The 25,790-nt window shown below is 45.0% G+C and overlaps 1 protein-coding gene across 1 annotated transcript in view; it reads right to left on the reverse strand.

Moving 5' to 3' along the window:
- GPCPD1 (glycerophosphocholine phosphodiesterase 1) overlaps positions 1-25,790 on the reverse strand; it is a 1,148,488-nt gene that overhangs the window by 340,469 nt on the left and 782,229 nt on the right. Inside the window, exon 13 of the mRNA XM_044056397.1 lies at positions 8,482-8,559. Coding sequence (XP_043912332.1) covers positions 8,482-8,559 — 78 coding nt within the window. The remainder of the gene's footprint in view (positions 1-8,481; positions 8,560-25,790) is intronic.

The raw sequence follows: 25,790 nt of genomic DNA on the forward strand, positions 1-25,790 counted from the left end.
TCTTTCTCTCTGTTTTACACCTGGATTACTGCTTTGGCTTATATTGGTGTAACAGTTACTTCTGGCAGAGTTTTTACATCGTGCAAAAGCTGACTGTGGCAGAGTGTTCATTACGTGCAACAGCTGACTTTGATAGACTGTGTCCTTGGCGTCTTTTTGTTTTTATTGGTTCGTGAGGCTTTTTGGTGTTAAAGCAATCAAGTTGAAGGAGGTCACTTATGAGTGTAAGAATGGCGAGCCTCTGATTTCGGTGGCAAGTAGGAACAAGTCACGGAAATGTCAGCTATAGCAGTCAAAGCAAAGAACAAAGTTGGAAGTTGTCTGGGAAAGGCTTTTACTATGACTTCAGGACAATCTCAAAGAGCTTATGGCAAGTCATCTGGTGACTGAAATGAAAAAAAAAAAAAAACAGATCACTCAGGATGTATTCAGAGGAAGAGAAATTCTGGTCTTGACTAGGGACACCGGAGGCTGCAGTACTTTGAGACATTCCTGAACCAGGTGGACACCATCCTCTATGGCCAAAGTGTCAAAAGCAGATATGTGACTGGATTGTTTTCTTCAAATAAGGTTACTATGGCAATTAATTATACAGTTGTGCTGCAGTAAGGCTACATGAGTGAATGAGAGTTCAGACAGAAATGGTGAAGGTGCTGTAAACTACATATGAGGGTTAACACACTGTCAATATTGATGTGAAAGGCTGTGACAGAGCCTCTGCAATGGCAAACTCAAGTAGTGATCCCCATTTCCAAATGGGGAATATGAGAAATAAATTACAGAGGTGCCATGTTCCTCAGTTTCCCAGTTAATGCCTGTGCCAGGGTGCTGGATAGAAGACTCCTTCCAAAAGATAAACCTCTGATTCTAAAGAAAGCCAAAGAAAACTGATCAACACTCTGCCCTTGCACAGAAAGTGTAGCAGTTACAGCACTCTGCCAGTACTATGTTGTGTGGAGGTGGAGAACACGTATGAACCTGTGGGCCAGACTGTTCTGTGGAAGGTGCTACAAAAGGACAGGTTCCCAGGGCCACTGCTGCATGACTTCTGTCACTGTGTTTGAGGAGATAGTTGTATCCATATTCTTAGTTCAAGTCAAATATGTTCAATGTACGTGCAATACTCAACCAATTAGTGCATGCAATCTCATCTCCTGATTGTGATTTTTCATAGACAGGATATTAACACAGCCACGATCTGGTAAGTACCAAGATGGGTATGCAAAATTACATCTTTGCTGCCTGGTTATCATGTAGTCCATTAAGCTGAAGTGACTGTAATCTCTATAAAAGTTTGATAATGACACTGGGGGGAAATACCTTATTCTTTGCTGACAACAGCCATAGACTTAATATCTAGATTAAAAGAGCAGGCAAATGGAAAAGCAATGGTATTATATCTCATGTGAAATATGTCCCTCCAGGAACACATGTTGTATGGCAATGTCAGTTTTAAAAATTAATTTAAAAACCTGATGCAAGGACAAAGTCCATAACCTTCTCATCTTCATGTTAAATGGCAACAAATAACCCAGATAGTCCTGCATAAAGCTACTACTCAAGGTCTGCAATTTGTGGTCAACAGGAATCATTAGTTCATTTTAATGACATTCAGAAGAATACAAACAGTTTCTACCCTACTCTTGACAAGTCGTTCTATCTCAGAAAATGAAAAAAGAAGTTATGTACTCAACATAACATTCCATGTTGGTAGTCCATCTCACCCTTCATTTTTACATATGGGTTCAGAGCCAATCCTCGGCTCTGACTTGGCCGATTTACAAGCTCGAAGGCTTCTGGTTGGCTTGTGGCTAAGCAGGTATCCCATAGTGCACCAGTACAACCCCCCAGATCTTGTTTGCTGCTCACTAAAAGAAAAAACCCATAACAGGCAAACCAATACTAAAGGGTCTCCAACCAAAGATAACCCAGTTATTATTATTATTATCTCCAGATCTTCCAGGATGGGGACAGGAGGGCAGGTTGGTAAAAATGAAGGGTGAGATGGACTACCAATATGGAACGTTTTGGTGAGTACATAACTTCTTTATGTTGTGTAGTCCAATCTCACCTTCATTTTTACATATGGGACAGCGTCCCTGGGGCCTTATTCTTGGGTGGCTCACTGGAAAATACTCCTAAGCACCGTGGAGCCAAAGGATGCTCTACCCCTGGAAGCTAAATCTAATTTGTAATGCATAATAAAAGTGTGAGGGTTAGCCCACGTAGCTGCTGCACAAATATTATCAAGTGGGACCCTGGCTTGAAAGGCTGCAGAGGTAGACCGCGACCTGGTAGAATGAGCCTCGATTCTGCAGGGTAAAGGTCTGCCCTCCAAACTGTAGATAAAGGCTATGCAACTGGAAATCCAGTTAGATAGTGTCACTTTAGAAACTGGTAAGCCCAATATGGAAATGAATAGTTGATCTGATTTCCTAAATTCCTTGGTCCGCTGTAAATAAAAAGTAGTTGTCTATAAACGTCCAGCTGATGAAAACAGTATTCAGCTGCATTACAGTGATTAGAGAATAAAACTGGGAGTTCTACGGATTGATTTAAGGTAGCAGGGGAACAAACTACAAAGGAGGGATTAGTATGCAGTGATACCCTGTCTTTGTGAAAGATCAAATAAGGTGGCTTAACAGACAAGGCTTGGAGCTCCGATACCAGTCTAGCTGACGTAATAGCTGCAAAAAACAAAGTCTTCCAAGACAAAAATTTCAATGAAGATGAGTGGGAAGGTTCAAACGGGGGAGAAGTCAGTTTGGACAACACAAAATTTAAATCCGAAGAAGCCACAGGTTCTTGCAGTGGTGGTCTCAAAAGAGTGATTCCTTTCAAAAAGGTCTTGCACAGCTTATGAGACATTAAATTGTTATCTGGAAACCCTAAGTGAAAATGAGAAATTGCCGCCAACTGGACTCTGATAATAGCGGCGGCAGCACCTTGTTGAAAAAGCTCAGAGAGAAATTCCAAAATCACAGAGATAGAAGCAGTGTAGGGATCTACATTCATTTTCTGTGCCCAAACAGAAAATCTTTTCCATTTACTGCCAATACAGCCTCCTAGGTGAAGGTTTATGAGAGGACATAAGAATATGTGATACTGAGGATGATGCATCATGAAGCCTGACTAGGGATGGAACTGGAGCAGCCACGCTGTCAACCTGAGGGTGTGGATTGAGGGATGTAGTGAACCTGACATGTGAGTCAACAGATCTAGAGCTGGGTCCAGGATCCAAGGACCATCCAGGAGAAGAGGCTTGAGAAAAGGGGAACCAGACCTGACGAGGCCAGTAAGAAGCAATGAGGATCAACTTGCTTCCCAGCTGACTGGCTTTCTGAATCACATTGGAAATGAGAGGAAATGGAGGAAAAGCATACAGAAGTCCCATGGGCCAATCGTGAGCCAGAGCGTCTCTGTGTATCTCTCCTGGAGGGGGAATGAGGAAAAAATAGCTGCTGCATTGGTATTGACTGGGCTGGCAAAGAGGTTGCAGTAAGGCTGTCCCCATTTGGGGAAAATCTGTTCTGCTGTTTCTTGTTTCAGAGACCACTCGTGAGGCAGTAGGATCGCCCGGCTGAGCTTGTTGGCTATCACGCTGGTCGTCCCTGGAATGTGCATTGCAACGAGAAAGCGCTGGGAAGAAATCACCCATTCCCAAACTCGCATGGCCTCTCGACAGAGTGGGTAAGATCTGGTACTGCCCTGTTTGTTGACATACCAAACTACCGACATGCTGTCTGATTGTATCGTAATGGTCCTGAGAGGAAGAAAGTCTTGAAGTGCTTGCAATGCCAAGAGCACCGCCCTCATCTCCAGAACACTGATATGCAGGTGAACCTCGTGTTCTTGGCATGTGCAGTGGACAGTCCTGCAGAGATAATGCCCCCCCCCCGATCTGGGAGGCATCCGTGGTCACAGTGGCAATGGGTTGGGCAGGAACAAAGGGGGCACCCGTGATCAACTGGTTGGGGGCTATCCACCAAAGAAGGTCCTTCTTGCATGAATCCGTCAGCAGGATAGGATGACTCAGCGGGAAATATTGGAAGGACCACTGAGAAGACAGGAGACACTGGAGGATTCCCATGTGCAACCTGGCTAATGGTACTAATAGAATGGTGGAAGCCATAGTCCCGAGGAGCTGAAGAACCCACTTCACTTTGACCTTCCGCAACGGGAGAAGATGTTGAATTTGAGAGATTAAGTTTTGTGCTCTGTCAGTGGGGAGATGAGTTGTCATGTTCACAGTGTCTACTTCTGCACCTATAAAAATCACAAATTGAGAGGGCAATAATGCAGATTTTTCCCAATTTATGGTGATCCCTAACTGAGCACAAAGTTGAATAGTGGCGTCTCTGTTTTGGAGGAGTAGATGCCTGGTGGGGGCAGTCAGGAGCCAGTGATCCAAATACGGAAACACCTTGAATCCTTGACGTCTCAGGTGAGCTGTCACTACTGCCATGCATTTGGTGAACACCCTGGGGGCTGTGGTGAGACCAAAGGGCAGAGCACGAAACTGATAATGACTGGCTCCCAGCCGGAAGCGTAGATGGCTCCTGGACGCCTGTCCATTTCTATATGGTAGTAGGCATCTTGCAGATCTAGAGAGCACATCCAATCATCTTTCCCTAACAAAGGGAGTATCGACTGCAGAGTTACCATCCGGAACTTGTCCTTCACAGATTCGTTTAACCTGCTGAGGTCCAATATTGGCCTCCAATCTCCAGTTCGTTTTGGGTCTAAAAAGAACCTGGAGTAGGTTCCGGATCCTATGTGGTCTGCTGGGATGGACTGGATGACTCTTTTTAACAGCAACTTGTAGATCTCCACAGTTGCCTGATCCCTGTGATTGGGTGGTACATCTGGGATCTTCTTGGGAACAAACGGTGGAAGAGAAAAGGGTATGATATAGCCTCTGGTAATAATTCTTTGTACCACTTGTCTTGAGTAATATTTAGCAAGGCTTCTGAATACAAAGAAATGCGACCCCCGGCCCCAGAGAAATGCAGTCGGGCTTCGCATCAGGAGCGCTGAAAAGGCCGTCCCCAAAAGGAATCACGGCCTTACTGATATTGTGGGCCGCCCCTGCCTCTAGGGCGATGTCTCCCAATTCCTCCCCCTCCTCTGGAGGAGGATTCACCCTGATTCACCCTGTGTGTCCGGAAAGACCCTCTGGGACTTTTTGACCCACATTTTACTGCCCCTTTGACCCTTAAGGTATGGTCGAGAGGGAACAGTAAAACGTACACCCATGGCAGAAAGCATCTTTCCTTCTTGCTCACACCGAATGAGTATGCCCTTCACCTTGGAACCAAACAATGAGGAACCATCAAATGGGGCGCTGGTGAAAATAGGCTTGAACGGTTCTGCAAAATTACATAAGCGCATCCAGGAGTGACGCCTCAGGGCAACTCCTGAACCCGCTGCTCTACTCACTCCATCAGCCGCACAGGAGATAAGCCGCATGGAGGAGTTAACTATAGAATTTAAGGTGGACAACTGAGCAGAGATCTTGTCAGGGACTCCCTCAGTACAAGCACCTTGTATAGAATCTCCTAACTCCTTGAGGAGATCCCTCTGTAATCTCGTGAATTGAGTGAGACAGTTCAACGATCGAAGGGTAAATGCCACTGAACTAAAGACACGCTTCCCAAATCTGTCCATCTGTTAAGAATCCTTATTTGGCGGATGAACAGAAGTAGTCATCTCTGCCTGCTACTGCTTTGTGGCCGCCGCCACCACCATGGCATTTACGGGAACGACCCTAGACAAAAACACTTTACCAGGAGGGGCAGACAGAAACTTATTGGGTTTCCTGGGAACTGGCTCCACGGCATCAGGAGTATTCCACACCTTTTGACTAACTAGATCCCATCAGTTCGTTAAAACGTGGAGACACCCAAGAGACAGAAGGTTGAGACCCAAAAGCCTTCAGGTACACAGACTCCTCATCAGAAGGGTTGACAGTGGGCCAGTCGCACCTCTGCTTAAGAATCTCCAAGATGTACATGAAGGAGACATCAGAGGACGACTTGGGGGACCCTTCCGACTTCTCGAGGTCAGTGTCCAATGTTAAGGACTCATTCTGGGAGTCAACTTGCTTCCTCTTACATAGCCTCTTCCGGGGAGGCTCCTCAAAAAGGCATTCCAGGGAGGCCTCGGACAAGTGGGGGCCACCAGCCGATGGCTCTTGAGGCTGAGGGTCTCTGCTGTCTCCGGAGAGAATAGGGGCTAAGACCAAAGTGGGTGCCCTAGGGGGAAGAGTACTGGTACCACTGGTAGGGGCTAGAGAATGAGACAGCACGCTCCTCATCATCTCAAACGCAGACCTCTCCGACTCCGAAGACTTCCCCTGCTCCGAAGAGACAAGGTTGACGTCGGAGCCAGAGCCATCGGCTCCGAGACAGATGCAGGGTCCGACCTCACCCTGGCCGACGCAACAAGAGGACGGATCGGAACCAAAGATGATAGATTCCAACCCTCCCTGTCTGCGCCAACAGGAGAGCTTCGGCTCCAAAGCAGCGACAAAGGGAGCCGAAGTCGAAAGTACCTCTGATGGCACCAAGCACTCCGGCTCCGAAGGGCCAACATGGCTCTGAGGAGGAATAGCAGACACAGGCAAAGCTGGATCGAGTGGCTCCAGAGCCGACTGGGTCAGAGCCAACAATAATTTTGGTAAGGCTGACGACTTCAGGAGTCTCAACACTACCCTCTCCACATCTTCTTCCGAAAGGCTCCTGGAAGATCTGGAAGACATAGTAGGAGATCTTGATCTAGGGGGCACTGGAGACTTCAGTAACACAGAAACCGGTAGGGAATCCAAAGACCGGCTCCGAGAAGCAAATTCAATTGCTGATTCAATCGGTTCCGAGATCGGCTCTGAAACACTTGGAACCGACTCTGACACCACAATAGTGCTCTCCTGTGGCTCCGAAGGCAGTGGAGTCAAGGAGGCAGACTATGACTGTTTAGAAGGCGGCTCCGAGACACCAGCCGGTGCTGGAGAAGTCCTTTTTGAAGACTCAGATTTGCCAGACATGGAGGAAGCCGATGAACTGGATAGAACTTCCTCAAAAGATGGATTTAGTACACCCTTGAGTATAAGCTTGTTCTTTCTCTCCTGTAACACCCTAGAAGAGAAAGCATCGCAGAACAAGCATGATTCCTGCAGGTGGATGGCCCCTAAACAGTAGACACAGCTACTGTGGCCATCCATTAAAGACATCTTTTGGGAGCATTTCATGCACTTCTTAAAACCCGAAGGTTTGTGCTCCTTACTCTCTTTAGACATTTCACACACAAACATACAGGATAGGAAGAAGAAGAAAAATGAGGGAAGAGGATTAGGTCCTCTAACTAAAACGGGCCTAGCCCTACAAAAGAAAGTACCACGAGGACTAGGTCCTCTAACTTAAACGGGCATAGCCCAGTGGAACAGAAACTAGGTCTTCTAATTTAAACAGACCAGGAAACACGCACACACAGAAAACTGTAAATAACTATATGTGGTAACAATTTTTAGGTCCTGTAACTAGAACAGGCCTAGCCGTACAGAAGGAAGTACCACGGGGACTAGGTCCTCTAACTTAAATGGGACTAGTCCGGTGGGACAGAAAACTGGGTCTTCTAATTTAAACAGACCAGAAAACGCCCACACACAGAAAACTGTATATAACACTATATGGTAACAATTTGAAGAAAATAACTAACGTACTAAGGGAGGAACTCCAACCCTTAGCAAATAACCAGCGGATCCCTGTCAAATACAATCTCAGATTAAGGAAACTAAGCTGCCAATAATGGTCTAGAAAAAAAAAAGAATAACAGAAGCCCCTGTTAACTATCACCGGAAAAATGCCACAAACTAACAAACTACCTGATAAGGAAAAAAAAGCAATGACGCCTACAAGAACTCTAAACTGGCACACAGGATACCAAACTAATAACAAGTTTAAGCTAAGAATGCATCGAAAAGGGCAAACACTACTACTGCCTAAGATAATATCACGTTACAACACCGTAATAACTGTAATACAAATTTTAAATAGAAAAATTTTAACACTTAGCCAGAGCCAAGATAAGCACAACCAAACTCGTTGATGCGGCAAACGAGATCTAGGGGGTTGTATTGGTGCACTATGGGATACCTGCTTAGACATGAGCCAACCAGAAGTTTTCGAGCTTGTAAATCGGCCGAGTCGGAGCCGAGGATCAGCTCCGAACAATCCATATGTAAAAATGAAGGTGAGATTGGATTACACAACATCTTTTATTTAGAACTAAACAATAAACTTCAGGGTCTTGAAACATTTTAAAAACAGGTAAATTACAATTTGTCCAGAAAAACTGAATTTTGGTTCAGCCACATGGAGATTTCATAAGACCTGTGCTATAATACACATGTTCAAGCAAAAGGTAAAACAGTTTCACAATCTTAAAAGCAATCTAAGTTTCAATGCCACAACAGTAGCTTCTTACCTTCAGTAACTGAAGCTGTTCAAAGGTAAAATCTTTTACAGGAACCTCAAACAATTCTAGATCGTCCATGTCCAATTTCTAGTTCATAAAAATTCATTGATTAATAATGCTCATACCAACTATAACAATTCATTGGTTAACTTACACATCTATTCCATGATCTTTAAATTTATTCAAGTGCTCAAAAAAGTACAGTTGTGTACACTTGCCATAAATAGATGTTCGAGTGTATTCACTGTTGCAGTCATTACATTTGGGTTACCTGCTAGTAGGTAGCTCTCAGTCGGCCTGATTAACAAAGTCTTGGGTCCTGCGTCAGTTGCTGTCCCTTCTTCCATGACATCAGGTCATCAGGGGGTATAAAACATGCAGCCGATGCCATTATTTCAGTTTTTCTTGCCCCAGACGTCAGGTGCCCCCCTAATGGGAAGCAATTAAACATAAAAGCACAAAGATATACCTCCAACAGAAAAGCAAATACACCAAAAAGGCTTTTAAGCATAGTAAAGGAAAGTAGAGGTATAGCCAAAAGAAGTTAAGGGGCTGGAGGGAGGGTAACCAGGACTGCAACAATGAATACACTCGAACATCTACATTTATGGTAAGTGCACACAACTGTACTATGTTCTTTGTGTTTCACTGTTGCAGTCATTACATTTAGGTAGATTCCCAAAGCTATGGTTGGGAGGAGGAATTCAGAAAGCATTCGGGCCCGCTATAAAGCCCTGCAGGACTGCAGTGGCAAAGCCAGCTCCGGATTTAGAGAAAATTGGCAGATGATAATGCTTGGTGAAAGTATGTACAGAACTCCAAGTAGCAGCTTCTAGGATGTCCCTGGTAGGGACGCCTCTGAGAAAGGCTGTAGAGGTAGATGCAGCCCTAGTGGAGTGATGTCTGATCCCCAGGGGGATAGGTTTCCCATGGTGCTTATAGCAAAAATTAATGCAGTGGCTTATCCATTTAGAAATGGTTTGCTTTGAAATATCCTTCCCCTCTACCGCAAATGCCACCAGCAGTTCAGATTTCCTTTGAGGTTTCGTCTTGTCCAAGTAGAATCTAAGTTGTCTGTGCACATCTAAGGAATGCAGTATCCATTCCCCTTTATTCTGTGGATTGGGAAAGAAGGTTGGCAAATGAATGGACTGATTGAGAGCCACACTGGATACCACCTTGAGCATGAAGGATGGATTGGCTCCGAGGGACACCCTGTCCACAAGAAAGATGATGAAAGGCTCCACAGCCATAAGGGCCTGTAATTCAGATACCCTTCTAGCTGAAGTGATTGCTAAAAGGAAAGCTGTTTTCCAGGAAAGAAATTTTAAGTCTGCAATAGCAGCTGGCTCGAAGGGAGGTAGAGTGAGTTTCTCCAAGACAAAGTTAAGGTCCCAGGCTGGGATTGGAGCTCTCCTGGGTGGTCTCAATTTTTTGGCCCCGCTGAGGAACTGCTTGAGCTGCGGATGAGAGAAGAGGGGAGGTTCTGTGTTATAATGAGCTGAAATGGCTGAGGCGTGGATTTTAATGGAGGAAAAAGACAGGCCCTTGTGAAGCATCTCAGTTAAGTATTTTAAAATCTGAGGTAAACTGGGCGCTGCTGTGCTCATGCCTTGAGAATGGTTCCGGGCACAGAATCTTTTCCATTTTTCAGCATAAGATTTTCTAGTACTAGGCCTCCTTGCCTCTAAAATGATACCTATCACTTGTTTACTGAGGGATGGTAAAGGAGAGGTTAGGTAATTAGCCAGGCTGCTAGGCTCAGTGTTAGAAGCTGAGGGTGCAGAATCTGGATCTCCTGCTGAGACAGCAGGGAAGGAATCTAAGACAGGTGCCATGGAGATGACCGTGACACACTGCGCCGAAGGGGGTATCAGTGTTGGCTCGGCCAATCTGGAGCAATCAAAATCATCCTTGGTTTGTCCTGTTTGATTTTTGGAGAGCAGAGGCAGAGGGGGGAAGGCATAGACTGATAGGTTTTTCCAGCTGTAAGACAGAGCATCCACTTTCCAGGCTTGTTTGTGGGGAGTCCTTGTGCGCAATTTGTCCAATTGGTAGTTCTAGGGAGAGGCAAACAGGTCTATATCTGGGCTCCCCCATTTGCTTGTCAACATGTTGAAAATCCTTGGTTCCAGTTTCCACTCATGTGGGTCCCTGAGGTTTCTGCTTAGTCCGTCTGCCAGTGTATTTAATTTTCCTGGCAGGAATTGAGCTTATAGGTGCACTTGGTAGCTCAAGGCTGTGTTCCACAATGCCATGGCTAGTCTGCAGAGGGGCTAAGAATGTGCACCCCCCTGCTTGTTTATGTACCACATAACACTGGTGTTGTCCATCTTTACCATTAGTTGTCCTGGAAGAATGTGGCCCTTGAAGGCTATCTGAGCATTCTGTACAGCTAACATTTTTTTTTGATAGATATGCAGGTGCATTTGACTTGGGTTCCATTTGCCCTGAATGCACTTCCCTGCCAGGTGAGCCCCCCATGCATAGTCTGATGCATCTGTTAGGGTTTGGGTGGCAGGGGGTGGAGTGAAAGGTAGTCCCTTATTTTGGTGGCAGGCCTCTGCCCACCAAAGGACCTCTAGGCATAGGCAAGGAATCATTGTTTCTAGGTCTTGAGAATGTTGACACCATAGGCTTTTTAGATACCACTGTAGTTTCCTCATATGCAGTCTTGCATATGGAATTAGAAGAATGCAGGAGGCCATGAACCCCAAGGCTTGCAGTATTTGTCTTGGAGATAGAAGGGTTTTTGTGGCCACTTGTTTGAAGTAGGTTGTCAAATGAATTTGCTTTTCTGGCATGAGGTAAGCCATCTGGAAAGTTGTATTCAAGCTTGCTCCCAGGAATATAATTTATTGACACGGTACCAGGTGTGACTTCTTTTCACTTATGGTGTACCCCAGACAAGTTAGAATCCTTTGTACAAAGGCCAGATGATTCAAAAGTATGTCCTGGCTTTCTGCCTGAATTAGACAATCGTCCAGGTATGGGTCTATTTGAATATTTCTTTGCCTGCAAAATACAATAACTGGAGCATGGCACTTTGTGAATACACTGGTCGCAATAGATAAGCCAAAGGGCAGTGCAGAGAACTGTTAGTGTGTGTAGCCTGCTTTGAAGTGTAGGTATCCTTCTGCAAGATTCCCTGGTTGGGATGTGCAGGTATGCTTCTTTTAAATCTGGTGTTGCCAACCGGGCATCTTTGCCTAGCACAGGAAGTAATTGGTGAAGAGTCAGCATCTTGAATTTTGGAATTTCCAAAAAGGTGATTAGAGTAGACCGGTCCAGGATAGGACGCCATGAACTGTCCCTTCTGGGTACCAGGAAAAGTCTCGAGTAGAAACCTTGCCCCTTTTCCTCCTCCGGTATCAGTTTAATAGTCCCCATGCTTAAGAGAGAAAGTACTTGTTTTTTTGGCCTCTGCCCACTGATTTGGGGTGGTAGGTCCGGCCACCCGCTTGGTGTTGGCAACGTGTCAAAGTGAAATCTGTATCCCTGGGACACTATATTTAAAACCTATTTGTCCTGGGTAATGAGTTCCCAGTTCTTTGCATGAAGAGCAATCTTTCCCCCCAAAGGGGCAGTCAGTTGATAAGTGCTTGGAAATTTTAAATGGAAGTCACTGAGACAGTTTACCATAGGGGGAGACTTATTACTCCCAGATTTGAAAGTGGAGGCTCCCCACTGCTTAGTCCTGTGTCTCCCCTGGGACTGAAACCTGGGGCTTTTGCTGAGTCTGGGTTTGGCTTGAAAAGACCTGGAAGGGGCTGGAAAGGACCAATTCTTAGAGGGCCAGTGCCTACTAAATCTAGGAGGCTGAACTTGTAAGAAATCTTTAACAGTTTGCATACATTTAGCTTTATCTTCCATCTTTTTAAGAACTTCCTCAGCACTGTTGCAAAACAGGCGGTCCTGATTTAAGGGAGCATCCAACAATTTAGCTTTAACATGATCAGGCAAGGATTGCTCCTTTAGCCAAGCATGCCTTCACATTACAGACCCAGTAACAGCAGCCCTGCAAGAAGCCTCTAATGAATCAAAACCACATTGCAAAGTATGTTTTCCAACTTGTTCAGAAGAATGCATTAAATCCTGTAATTCTTTAATTTCCACACAGTCAGGAATCAACATAATTTTCTGTTTAAGCAGTTCAATAACATGTTGCTGATATTTTAACATATGAAACTGGCAGTTTAAAGCCCTAATGGCCAAGGTTGCAGAAGTGTAAACCTTCTTACCCATCTATCCAGCGCCCTGGAGTCTCTATCAGAAGGGGTAGGATTTTTAGCAGTAGAGGCATTAATGCCCTTGGGCCCCTGTGAAATAGTCTCTGGATCTGCAATAGGATTTTTGAAAAGGAACTTGTGGGACTCAGGGACCCTGTAGTATCTGTCAGGTTTTCTGGGAGCAGGAGGCAGGGAATCAGGGGCCAAACTAGACTCCGAGAAAATCATCAACAATGTCTAGTACAGGAAGAACAGCTGAAGGCCTATGCTGAGGTAGGAGAAGGAAATCCCTAAGCCTCTTTTTTGAATCAGAAAAATCCTGGCTTTCCCAGTGGAAATTCTCCCTTAAGAGTATGTAAGGTTTCCCCAAAAGAAAAATCCTCAGGAGGGGAAGCAGAGGGAATAGAGTCCTCTGCATCAGAATCTTCATAGATAGGTAAGGGCAAATCCAGATCATCAGAAGAGTTAGAAAAAATAGAATCCTGATCAGAAGATTCATAATCAACTTCAGTCCTAGGCCTCCTAGAAGGGGGGGGGGTTGGCTACCCCTGATTAGAGTTATTAGATTTTCAGCCATTCTTATCATTTGTTTTTTAGGCCTCGAGGCCTGAGCATGTGGCCTGGGCATCATTTTTTTAGACATGGATCGAGATTTAGGCCCAAGTAAAGAAGGAGGCATCGGTTTAATATGCAAGTCCGTGGGCCTGAATACGCCCTCAGAAGCCGGTGCCTGCACAGCGGCTCCGGACCCATCCAAGGTAGAGACATCCGTGGGTTCCATAGTTGAAGCATCTCATGGCATACCGGACTCAGAATGGGTCTCAGTAGAAGCCTGCAAATCAGAAGTAGCGGGTATCGGGGGCTACAAAAGCACCTCACTGAGTACCGGCGAACTGGCGAATGGCTTAGGAGAAGCGTCATCGGCAGTTTTTGGACCTCGGTGACCTGTCTCTGTCTTTATCTTTGCGTTTTTCCGGAATCCCGGTAGTCAGATGGTAACCGATGACATTTCTGGATAATTAAACCGAGAACCGAAATATTTAGAGGCGAAAATAAACTGACAATGGATAGTGCGCTGATTAAATAAAGCACAAAACCGACAGCAAGGTATGTCGTGGTCAGGGCCTAGGCAAGGAATACAGTACGCATGAAAATCTTTATGAGGTATTTGCTTTCCACAAGTAATGCAATTATTAACTTTTACTGACATCGGTAAGGAGCAAGAAAAAGTTTCCCCAACGGGGTACTTAGCTTTAGTTGAAGACTTCGGTTCTGAAACTCGAAAACGAAAATTTCAGGAGTCGGACGACCGGCACTTGCAAACTGCTTCTGCTTCAGGCATCGCATGGCAAGAAAGGCTGATGTAATGGCGTCGGCTGCATGTTTTATACCCCTGATGACCTGACGTCATGGAAGAAGGGACAGCAACCGACGCAGGACCAAGACTTTGTTAATCAGGCCAACTGAGGGCTACCTGCAAGCAGATAATCCAAATGTAAAGACCGCAACAGTGAAACACGAAGAACATCTGAATAGCACATTAAAACACAGCAGAATAATTAAGCAGAGATAAATTACAATAAATACTGCACAACTAGCTGAAAGCTTAACACCACAAACAAACTGATCAATACTCTACTGAAAGTATGATACTGAATAACCTTTAAAAAAAAAAAGCCTCAGTCTTGTAGATGCTATCAGTAAAGGTAGTCAATTCAATAAGACCAGTGCTAGGTAGGCCAAAGTCTTTACAAACACATTCTAGGAACAACTAACAGTCATCTCACCTGATATCAGCTCCCTAGGAGGAATATAGGGTAACAAAAGTTGCTGCAAAATGACAGAACACAGACATCAAATGGAATGAAAGTACAGTTGTGTACACTTACCATAAATGTAGATGTTCGAGTGTATTCACTGTTGCAGTCCTAACAAATGGGTTATCCAGCTCCCGGTAGCCCTCAGTCAGCCAGAATACCAAATAAGTAAAAATGCCATTGGTTGCCATCGGTTGTAAAGGACGTCAGGGCGTCTGATACAAAAGGAGGCAGCCAATGTCACTTCCTCAGTCTTTCTTGCCATAACAGTCAGAAGCCCCCAGAAAAAAGGTTAAGCCAAATGCCAATTTGGCAAATAATATCCAATTCAGCCTGTACCTCAGGAAAAAAGAATATGAGAGGACCAAAAAGGGGGAAGGAGGGAGGGAAAAGTACAGTTTTGTACCTACCATAAATGTAGATGTTCGAGTGTATACACTGCTGCAGTTATTACACTTGGGTTATCCTGCCGTCAGGCGGTCCCGCAGTCGGCCCGAGTTCCAAAGTCTTGGTCCAGCGTCGGTTGCTGTCGCTTCTTCCCTAACATCAGTGCGCCAGGGGTATAGAAGATGCAGCCGACGCCATTTTCTTCAGTTTTTCTTGCCCCAGATGTCAGGTGCCCCCAAAAAGGTAGGCAATGTAAATTGCTAATAAAACATACATAAGAAAAGCAATCAAAAACTTTCAGTTACCAGCAAATACTCCCCATAAGCAGCAAAGGGTAGAAGGCTTGGGTAAGTACCAGCAAGAAAGAGGGGAAGGAGGGAGGGTAACCTAGACTGCAGCAGTGTATACACTCGAACATCTACATTTATGGTAGGTACAAAACTGTACTATGTTCATCGTGTTACACTGCCGCAGTCATTACACTTGGGTAGAATCCCAAAGCTGAGGTAGGGTGGCTGGTACTATAAGGCATTAGGGGTGGCTATAAGGCCCTGCAGTACTGCAGTGGCAAAGCCAGCTCTGGATTTGGAGTAAAGAGGCAGATGGTAATGCTTGGTGAAGGTATGTACAGAACTCCAAGTTGCTGCTTCCAAAATGTCCTTGGTAGGTATTCCTCTGAGGTAGGCAGTTGAAGTGGCTGTTGCCCTGGTGGAGTGAGACCTAATGCTGTTAGGTGCAGTTTTCCCATGGTGTGTACAGCAGAAACGTATACAATGCCCTATCCATTTTGAAGTGGTCTGTTTTGAAATGGCTTTTCCCTGTGTTCCTGCAGCATATGCTACAAACAATTGCTCAGTTTTCCTGAAAGCTTTTGTTTTGTCCAAGTAGAAGCGTAACTGCCTGTGTATGTCCAAGGAATGCAGTAGTCTTCTCCCCTTTATTCTGTGGATTTGGATAAAAAGTTGGCAAGTGAATAGTTTGTTTAGAGCCACACTTGATACCACCTTTGGCATAAAAGTAGGGTTTGTTCTTAAAGACACCCTGTCTTGGTGGAAAATGATGAAAGGTTCCACTGCCATTAGTGCCTGTAATTCTGAAACTGTTCGTGCTGAGGTTATTGCCAGGAGCAGAGCAGTTTTCCAAGAGACATATTTTAAGTCTGCTGAGTTAGCTGGCTCAAAAGGAGGTAAAGTTAATTTTTCCAAGATGAAGTTGAGGTCCCAAGTTGGAGTTGGTGCTCTACGGGGCGGTCTTATGTTTTTAGCCCCTCTGAGGTACTGTTTTAGCAAAGGATTAGAAAAAATTGGTTGATCTGTGTTGTAATGAGCAGAGATGGCAGTGGCATCGATCTTAATGGATGAAAAGGAGAGGCCTTTGTCCAGCATCTCAGTCAAGTATTGTAGTATCTGAGGAATATTTGGGACAAGAGGGTCAAGGCTGTGAGCCTGGTTCCAGGCACAGAATCTCTTCCATTTATCTGAATAGGCTTTCCTGGTGCTAGGCCTTCTGGCCTCCAGAATGACATCCATAACAGCTTTGGAGAGAGGCACTGTTTGCATGACTAAGGAATCTGCCATGCAGCCAGGTTTAAAGTCTTGAGCTGGCCGTGAAGTATTTGATTGTTTTGCTGAGTCAGAAGTTGTGGGATTTGAGGCAAAATCCATGGGTGGACCTTGTGCTAAGTTCTTTAAGATTGGATACCAGTGCTGGCATGGCCAGTCTGGGGCAATCAGGATCATCCTTGGCTTTTCTTGTCTGGCTTTTATGAGTACCTTTGAAAGGAGAGGTAGTGGTGGGAAAGCGTATACTTGTAGGTTTATCCAGCTGAATGAGAGGTCATCCACTTTCCATGCTTGTGGGTGGTAAGTCCTTGTGCAGAATTTCTGTAGCTTGGCAATTCATCGGGGATGTGAACAGATCTATGTCCGGGCTCCACCATTTTTGTGCTATCATCCTGAACATTTGTGGATGTAAATTCCACTCGTGCGGCTCCATGATGTTTCTGCTTAAGTCGTCTGCCAGTGTGTTTTTCTCTCCTGGCAGGAATTGTGCTTGCAGATGAACTTGATAGGTTATAGTTGTGTTCCACAAGGTCATGGCTTGTCTGCAGAGGGGATATGAATGAGTTCCCCCTTGCCTGTTTATGTACCACATAACTGTGGTGTTGTCTGTCTTTAGTAGTAGTTGTCCTGGATGCAGAAGGTCCTTGAAAGCTATAGGGGCATTTTGTACAGCTAGCATCTTTTTTTGATTGATGTGAAGATGCCTTTGTTCTGTGGGCCACTTGCCCTGAATACAGTTTCCTGCCATGTGTGCTCCCCAGGCGTAATCCGAAGCATCTGTTGTCAGTGTTTGCCTGGCTGTGGGTTGAGTGAAAGGCTGTCCCTTGTTGAGGTGACAGGCTTGAGCCCACCATCGAAACTCCTGTTGAAGGCAAGGAATAAGTGGTATTACTGTTTCCAAACTGTGACAGTGTTTAGACCAGACACTCTTTAGGTACCATTGTAATTTCCTCATATGCAGTTTGGCATATGGAATTAGTAGTATGCAAGATGCCATGTAACCCAAAGCCTGCAGAATTTTTCTTGCAGGGAGTTGGGTTTTTGCTGCCATCAATTGGAAATATTGAGTCAGTTGTCCTTGCTTGTCTGGCGTGAGATAAGCCATCTGGGCCGTTGTAAATCCTGCATTTCCTTATAATTAGGAAGATCTGAATTTGGAAGCATTTTTTCTTTCAACTGAGACATCAAATATTGCTGATATTTAAGCATGTGAAACTGACAATTTAAGGCCCTCATTGCTAAAGTTGCAGATGTATATACTTTCTTCCCCCATCTGTCTAATGCTCTGGAATCTCTGTCAGAGGGGACTGGATTTTTTGCTGTAGAGTCCTTTACTTCTTTGGGACCCTGGGAAATAGTTTCAGGGTCAGCAACAGGGCTTTTATAAAGGAATCTGTGAGAATCAGGGACTCTGTAGTATCTGTCTGGCTTAACTGGAGCAGGAGGTAAAGAATCAGGATTTAAACTGGATTCAGAATACACATCATCGGCAATATCTAACACTGGCAGAATAGCAAGGGGTCTGTGTTGAGGTAATAAAAGAAAATCTCTGAGCCTTTTCTTGGATTCTGAATAATCCTGGCCCTCCCAATGGAAATGCTCCCGCATGGTATGTAAGGTTTCCCCAAAGGAGTAGTCCTCTGGTGGAGAGGCTGAAGGAATTGATTCCTCAGCATCAGAATCCTCATAAGGGGGTAAAGAGTATCCTTGGTCTGAGGATGAATCTGAAGAGATGGACACCTGGTCGGATGAGTCATAGTCTGCATCCTGTCTAGGCCTTTTATCAGGAGGAGGGTGGGACCCCCTGATCAGAGTAATTAAGTCTTCGGCCATTTTGAGCATCTGTTTCTTAGGCATGGAGGCCTGTCCTGGTGAATGCTGAAGTTGTTTGTTTGTTTTAGATTTAGCAGAAGATTTAATGGTTAACTGAGTAGGCCTGAAAACACCCTCTGAAGCTGCGGGTTGTTCAGCTACTCCAGAGCCCTCTGAAGGGTTAGTCTCGGTAGGCCGTAAGTCTGGTGTATCTGAAGGCCCAGCCATCTCCACATGGGAGTCAGAGGCAGTCTGTGGTTCCAAAGAAGCGGTCATCAGGGGCTGAGAAGACGCCTCGCTGAAAACCGGAGAACTGGCGACTGGCCTAGAAGAGGCTTCGTCGTCAGTTTTGGGCCTCAGATGCCTGTCCTTGTCTTTCCGTTTTTTGTGTAACCTGGTCTTTTGTTCCGACGGCATGGTGTAATTGAATTTTCTGCCAAAATAATGTCGGGCAAAATCTAACCGATGTTTAATAGTGCGTTTGTTAAACTTAGCACAAAACCGACAACCTGTGATGTCGTGGTCTGGGCCTAGGCATGGGATACAATAGGAATGGAAATCCTTATGAGGTATTTGCTTCCCACAAGAAATACAATTATTAACTTTTACTGACATCGGTCTGAGGCAAGAAAAAGTTTCCCCCAATGGGGTACTTAGCTTTGCAGAAGACTTCGGTTCTGGATTTGGAATGAAAATCTCAGGAGTCGGCCGACCGGCACTTGCGAACTGCTTTTGCTTCGGGCACCGTGCGGCAAGAAAGACTGAAGAAAATGGCGTCGGCTGCATCTTATATACCCCTGGCGCACTGATATCAGGAAAGAAGTGACAGCAACCGACGCCGGACCAAGACTTTGGAACTCGGGCCGACTGCGGGACCGCCTGACGGCAGGACAACCCAAGTGTAATGACTGCAGCAGTGTAACACGATGAACATCCAGAACTGCAACAGTGAATACACTCAAACATCTACATTTACGGTAAGTGTACACAACTGTACTATGTTCATCATGTTTCACTGTTGCAGTCCTAACAAATGGGTTGACTACCAAAGCCCAGTGAGAAGGGAGTAGGAACCAACAGAATCAACAGTTGGAGATAATGCCCTGCAACACAGCAGTGGAAAACCCTGCCCTGGCTCTGGAAAACAGAGACAAATTATAATGTTTTGTGAAAGTGTGAAAAGAAGACCACGTGGCAGCCTCCAAAACATCTTTAGTAGGGACAGCCCTTAAAAAGGCTGCAGAAGTGGAAGCTGCTCTAGTTGAGTGGGTCCTAACCCCTTGAGGAGGAACCTTGCCATGAAAAGAATAACAAAAGTTGATGCAATGTGCAATCCACTTGGAAATGTTTCCTTAGAAATAGCCTTGCCCTAAGCTACACGGGCAAAACTGACCCAATAACTGAGCTGAATTCCAAAGGTCTTTAATCCTGTCCAGGTAAAACCTGAGCTGTCTATGCACATCAAGAGAATGTATGATCCTTTCACCTTTATTTCGAGGATTAGGAAAGAAGGTAGGAAGGTGTATGGACTGATTAAGAGTCAAGCTAGAAACCACCTTAGGCATAAAGGAGGGGTTGGTTCTCAAAGAGACTCTGTCTGGATGGAAAATAATAAAAGGCTCCACAGCCATCAAAGCCTGCAGCTCCAAAACCCTCCTTGCTGAAGTTATAGCCAAGAGGAAAGCAGTTTTCTAAGAGAGAAACTTTAAATCTGCAGAGGCAGCTGGCTCAAAAGGAGGAAGAGCGAGGTTCTCTAGAACAAAATTAATATCCCATGCTGGAGTAGGTGCCCTTCTGGGAGGTTTTAAGTTACAAGCACCTCTGAGAAACATTTCCATCAAGGGATGAGAGAACATGGGTTGTTCAAGAGAACAATAAGCAGAAATGGCTGAAACATGGGGCTTGACAGAAGAAAAGGAAAGACCACCCAGAAGCAATTCAGCCAGGTATTCCAAGATCAAAGGAAGGGGTAGGCTGAGAAGAAGAATCCCCTCTAACCTGCATCCAATGAGAAAACCTTTCCCATTTACCAGCGTAGGACTTCCTATTGCTAGGCCTTCTGGCCTCCCTCAGCACATCAACCACCTGCTGGGAAAGGGAAGAATATAAGGAAGGAGTCAAACTAGGAGCCATGCTGCCAAGTGAAGGGATTGAAGATGAGGATGCAGAATAATTTCCCCTTCCTGAACCAAAAGATCTGGCTTCAGAGGAAGATGTCAAGGAGGGAATTGGGAGAGACTGCGAAGCAGCGGATACCAATGCTGTCTGGGCCAGTCCAGAGCTATGAGAATAGTCCTTGGTCGTTCATCCCTGATCTTCAACAACACTCTGTGTAGAAGAGGAAGAGGAGGGGAAGGCATAAACTAATAGCAACGTCCAAGGGAAGGACAGAGCATCCACTCTCAAAGCCCTGCTGTGATGCTGTCTAGTGCAAAGAAGAAGCAGAGGGTGATTGTCCGAGAAGGAGAAAAGATCCATCCTGTGGTGTGCCCCAACGTTGAATGATGCTGTAGAAAACCGTCCTGATCAGCTGCCACTCATGAGGATCCAGGGTTCACCTGCTCAACTGGTTTACCAAAACACTGAGCCTTTCTGGAAGGAAGTGAGCTAGGAGATGCAGGTCCAGGGATGCTGCCATGGACCAAAGATTCATGCTTGGTCTGCACAGGGGGTAACAGTGAGTCCCTTCCTGCTTGTTGATGTACCACGACTGTGGTATTGTCTGTTCTGACAAGTAAGGTCCTTGGAGAAAGGTGCTTGAAGGCTAGTAAGGCTTGTTGAACTGCAATCAACTCTTTTAGATTTATGTGCAGGTGCATCTGCTGGGCGTTCCACTGTCCCTGTATGTATCTGCCATCCAGGTGCGCTCCCCAGGCATAATCCGATGAGTCTGTAGTCAGAACTTAAGTGGCAGGAGCTGTCCAAAAGGGCATGCCCTTGTTTTGCAGACAGGCTGTTGCCCACCATAGAAACTCTGTCTGCAGAGATAGAAGCCGAGAGATCATCATATCCAGGCCCTGTGTGTGTTGACACCAAATGTTCTTGAGGTATCATTGCAATTTTTTCATATGCAGTCTTGCATATGGAATCATGAGAATATAAGATGCCATGAATCCCAGAGCTTGCAGGTATTTCCTTGCAGGGAGCTGGGACAGGCTTGCCAAGTCCTTGAAGTAAACTGAAAGAGTTGTCTGCTTCTCCTGGGTGAGATGTATCATCTGGGCGGCTGTGTTCAGACTCACTTCCAGGAATATTATCTCCTTGGATGGTACCATTTTTGACTTTTCCTCGCTGACAGTGTAACCCAGGGAAGACAGAAGAGTCTTTACGAACTCCAGATCCTTTAATAGCTGCTCCTGAAAATTTGCTTGAATCAGACAGTCGTCCAAGTATGGGTAAATCTGAATTTTCTTCTGCCTGCAAAAAGCAACGACTGGGGCCAGGCACTTCGTGAAGACTCTGGGAGCAGTAGATAAGCCAAAGGGCAGCGCAGAGAATTTATAATGTTGCTTGCCCACTCTGAAACGAAGATACTGTCTGCAACTTTCCCTGACAGGGATGTGCAGATAAGCCTCTAAAATCCAAGGTTACCAGCCAGGAATCCTTTTCTAGCATTGGTAGCAACTGAAGCAGCATGAGCATTTTGAACTTTGGAATCACTAGAAAAGAGTTCAGAATGGAAAGATCTATGAAAGGGTGTCAGGTGCCTTCTATTTTTGGAACTAGGAAAAGCCTGGAATATAAGCCCTGGCCTACCTGCTGAACAGGAACTGGTTCTATTGCTCCCAGATGAAACAAAGACAAAATTTGCTTTTCTACTTCTGCCTTTTGGTTTGGAGGAACATCTAGGAAACCCTTGGGAGCTGGAAAGGTGCGGAAAGAAAACTTGTGCCCCAGAGACACCGTTCTGAGCACCCATTTGTCGTTTGTGATAGAGGCCCAGACATCTGAAAAAAAGGGCCAACCTTCCCCTTAAATGACTTTCCAGGCAAGCAAGAACAGGCAGAAGTTGTAAAACGTCATTGAGAGTGCTTTGATTGAGATGCAGGCTTGGAGCTTCCCGCCTTAGAAGTGGAAGCCTGCCACCACCTAGAGCTTTGAGGGGTAGCTGTCTGCCCCCTAGAAGATTTGCAACCCCTAGTCCTGGAATGGTTCTGTCTGCTGGTATCAGGAAAGGTCCAACTCTTGGAAGGGTAATTCTTGCTAAAGCAAGGGGATTGAACTTGCAGAAAATCTTTAACAATTTGCATGGACTTGGGCCTTATCCTCCATCTTCTTAAGCACCTCCTCAGCTTTGTTGCCAAAAAGATGGTCTTTATGCAAAGGTACATCCAAAGGCTTAGCCTTGACAGGTTCTGGAAGAGGCTGTTCTGTAAGCCAAGCGTGCCTTCTAATAACAGCTCCAGTAGCCGTAGCCCTACTGGAGGCCACAAGGATGTCAAAACCACAATGCAAAGAATGCTTATTGACCAGAGTGGCTGAATTCAACAAATCCTGCATGTCTTTACTCTCTGCCAAAAGAGGTACATTTGCAATCTTAAGACTTAATAGCCTCCAATGTGTGCTGTTGGTACTTCGGCATATAAAAAAGACAATTAGTAGCCCTAATGGCTAGGGTGCCAGAGGTATAAACTTTCTTGCCCCACCTATCTAGGTTCCTAGATTTTCTGTCCGATGGAACTTGATTCCTGGTAACAGTGGCCTTAACTCCTTTAGGGCCCTGAGAAATAACCTCTGGATCAAAAAGAAAAAAATGAGAATCAGTAAATTTCCTGGGAGCAGGGTGAACCGAATTTGGATACAAGGAATTTTCAGAAAAACATCAACAACTTCCAACACAGGGGGAATAGCAAGAGGCTTATGCTGAGGTAAATCAAGAAATTCCCTAATCCATTTCTTAGAGTGTGGACAACCCTGGCTTTCCCATTTAAAATGTTCCCTGAGGGTATTTAAAGTGTCACCAAAAGAGAAATCCTCTGGAGGAGAAGCCAAAGGAATGGACTCCTCTGTATCTGAATTCTCAAAGGGAGAAAAAGCCTGAAAAAATTCCTCTTCTTCAGCAGAAATGCTGGAAGAAACAGATCCTGAACAGGACAAAACCTCAGGAGAAACCTCCCTACTCCTTTTAGGAGGGTAAGGCTGAGAACCCCTGATAAGAGTTAACAAATCATTAGCCATTTTAACCATCTGGGATTGAGGAGAACTAGAAAGACCTGGAGCCTGCCTTTTCACAGGCTTATGGATGGAAGGCTTACCTGCAAGCCTGAAGGACTCGGGAGACCTGGCAACCACTGAACCAGTAGCAGGAGTAGAACGAAGAAAATTGCTGTCAGATCGCAAACCAAAGGTCTCGGACCCTGGAGTCAGCTCAGTGGTACCAGCTTCAGCAGAAGAGGCGACCAGAGACAGGTCGGAAGACAAACTGAAGGCCAAAGGCCTAAGGGACTCGGACTCAATCAAGGCCTGCGGTTGTACATCTGCGGACTGCAGGGACTGCAAAAGCGTCTCACTGGCTCCCGCCTGACTGACGACCAACTTAGCCTGTCACAGTCCTCGTCCTTACGCTTTTTCGGAATATCCAAAGCCTGAAGAGCGGCGGACGCCATCCCCACAAACTTAAGGCCAAACTCTGAAATGTTTAGCCAAAATCTTAGCTCGACAAAGGATAGTACGCGGATTAAAGGAGGCACAAAGATTACAACTGGGAACGTCGTGATCAAGGCCTAAACAGATAATGCAATAGGAATGAAAATCTCTATGGGGAATCTGCTTTCCACAGGTAAGGCAATTATTAACTTTTTCTGGTTGATCTCTTTTAAGAATGGTTCTCTCAGCTGTGCATCATTTTGCCCATACTATTTTTTAAGCTTCTTGCCAAAGAAAAGGCACACAGCAGGCAACACTCAAAGGGTGGGGGTGGGGGTGGGGGGGGCTAAAGCTATGTAGACTGAAATTTTAAAATTTTTTGAAGGACATTCAACTTGAGCTTTGTAGCCTGAAGACTGGGAAATCTGATTGACAGAGAGCAGCTGACTTTGTGCAAGCCTGAACATAACTCTGGAAGACTTGGGGAAGAAAGGAATCCAAGCTCAAGATTCCACTTGCAAAAGAGAGGTATTTCAGCTATTTCTTAATATTCTGTAGTTCCTTCTATATATACAGAGTTGTGTAATCTACACAGGAGATTCAGTGCAGATCAGTTCTGACTATTTTCAGTGAATGGAAGTGTTTGACATGAGAGAAGGCAGATTAACAGCTATGTCAGCACAGTGCATTGTGGGCAGAAAGTAGCTTTCCTGGAAAATCTGAACACTTCAATATGTCTGCCGTCATGACTACAGTCAGTTAAGGAAATACTGTGCAGAATTTCATAAGGATTTTGTCTGGTTTCTGATTGTGATCCTTTGTGCTTGTCTGGGGGGGGTGTTGTCATTGGAACTGAGGGTGACTTTCCCTGTCTATATATTTGGTGAGCTGGACACTGGAACCCATTTTTGATGTGTGTATGGAAGACTGCTTGCAAAAGTTGTCCTATGGCAGAGCTTTTGAGTTCACTGGTGACTGGATGGTGAGAATGAGTCCTGTGTGAATAGGCATGTAGATGATTGCAGACCCACATGGCTTAATTTTCTGTAGCTATGTTCATGTCAGGAGTCCATCATGGAGGTGTTAACTTTAACCAGGTTAAACCAAGCTTCATGGATTGGCAAACCTTCATTCAGAGCAGTTATCACATTCTCAGTACATAAGCTCTACTTTTTATTTAAGTGGGCCATGGAGAAAGATGGTTCCCATGTCTTAAGGGCAGTCAGAGATTTTTTGTTTTGATTCTGGTCTTTATATTTTCAGACTGGGTTTCTGAGTGTGTACCATCTTTGTGGTGGTGGGGTGCTTACAGGAAGTTTCATTGGTCTTAGTCAAATTCCATTTCATTTGCAGTTGTACTCACAACAGCTCTCACCAAGTCATTCAGTAGTTTCACCTGTGCTTTTTATCCTCTGAGAAAACTAGCCTTTTGGGAATGCTATGACCTCACTTGCTACTGCCTTGCAGGAAAGCATATGAGCAGGGTAAGGCTAAGATGTTGGTTTTCTGTTCATGACTTTTGTGAGGATTTCTGAATGCTAGCTAAGTCTTATATGTATGCATACCTCTCAACTGTACATATTTTCTCAAAATCCAGATTATGCCTTGTATTTTATTCCGTTTTTCATAAAATTGTGTTTTTTCTGGCAAATTAGTGGCAAATCTGTTAAAGATTGAAGTAAGAAAGAGTTTCAGACTTTGTACCCTTCAGAAAATTCATGCTAATGCAAAACCTGTTCTATCAACTTACTAAGTTTGTAAGAGCAATATTTAAAAATTGTCCTTATTTTTGGTCTGTTGTCCCAGTTTTATTTATGGTTTTGTCCAGATTTCTTTATTTTAAGTGGTTGAGAGGTATGTATATATGTGTGACTGCTACTTGCTCTGTAGAAAGCATCACAATCTTTTCATGTTTTGTTGTTTGA

The sequence above is a fragment of the Protopterus annectens genome, chromosome 1.part2, assembly GCF_019279795.1.
Source record: "Protopterus annectens isolate FY-2018-M chromosome 1.part2, PAN1.0, whole genome shotgun sequence".
Taxonomy (NCBI): Eukaryota; Metazoa; Chordata; order Ceratodontiformes; family Protopteridae; genus Protopterus; species Protopterus annectens.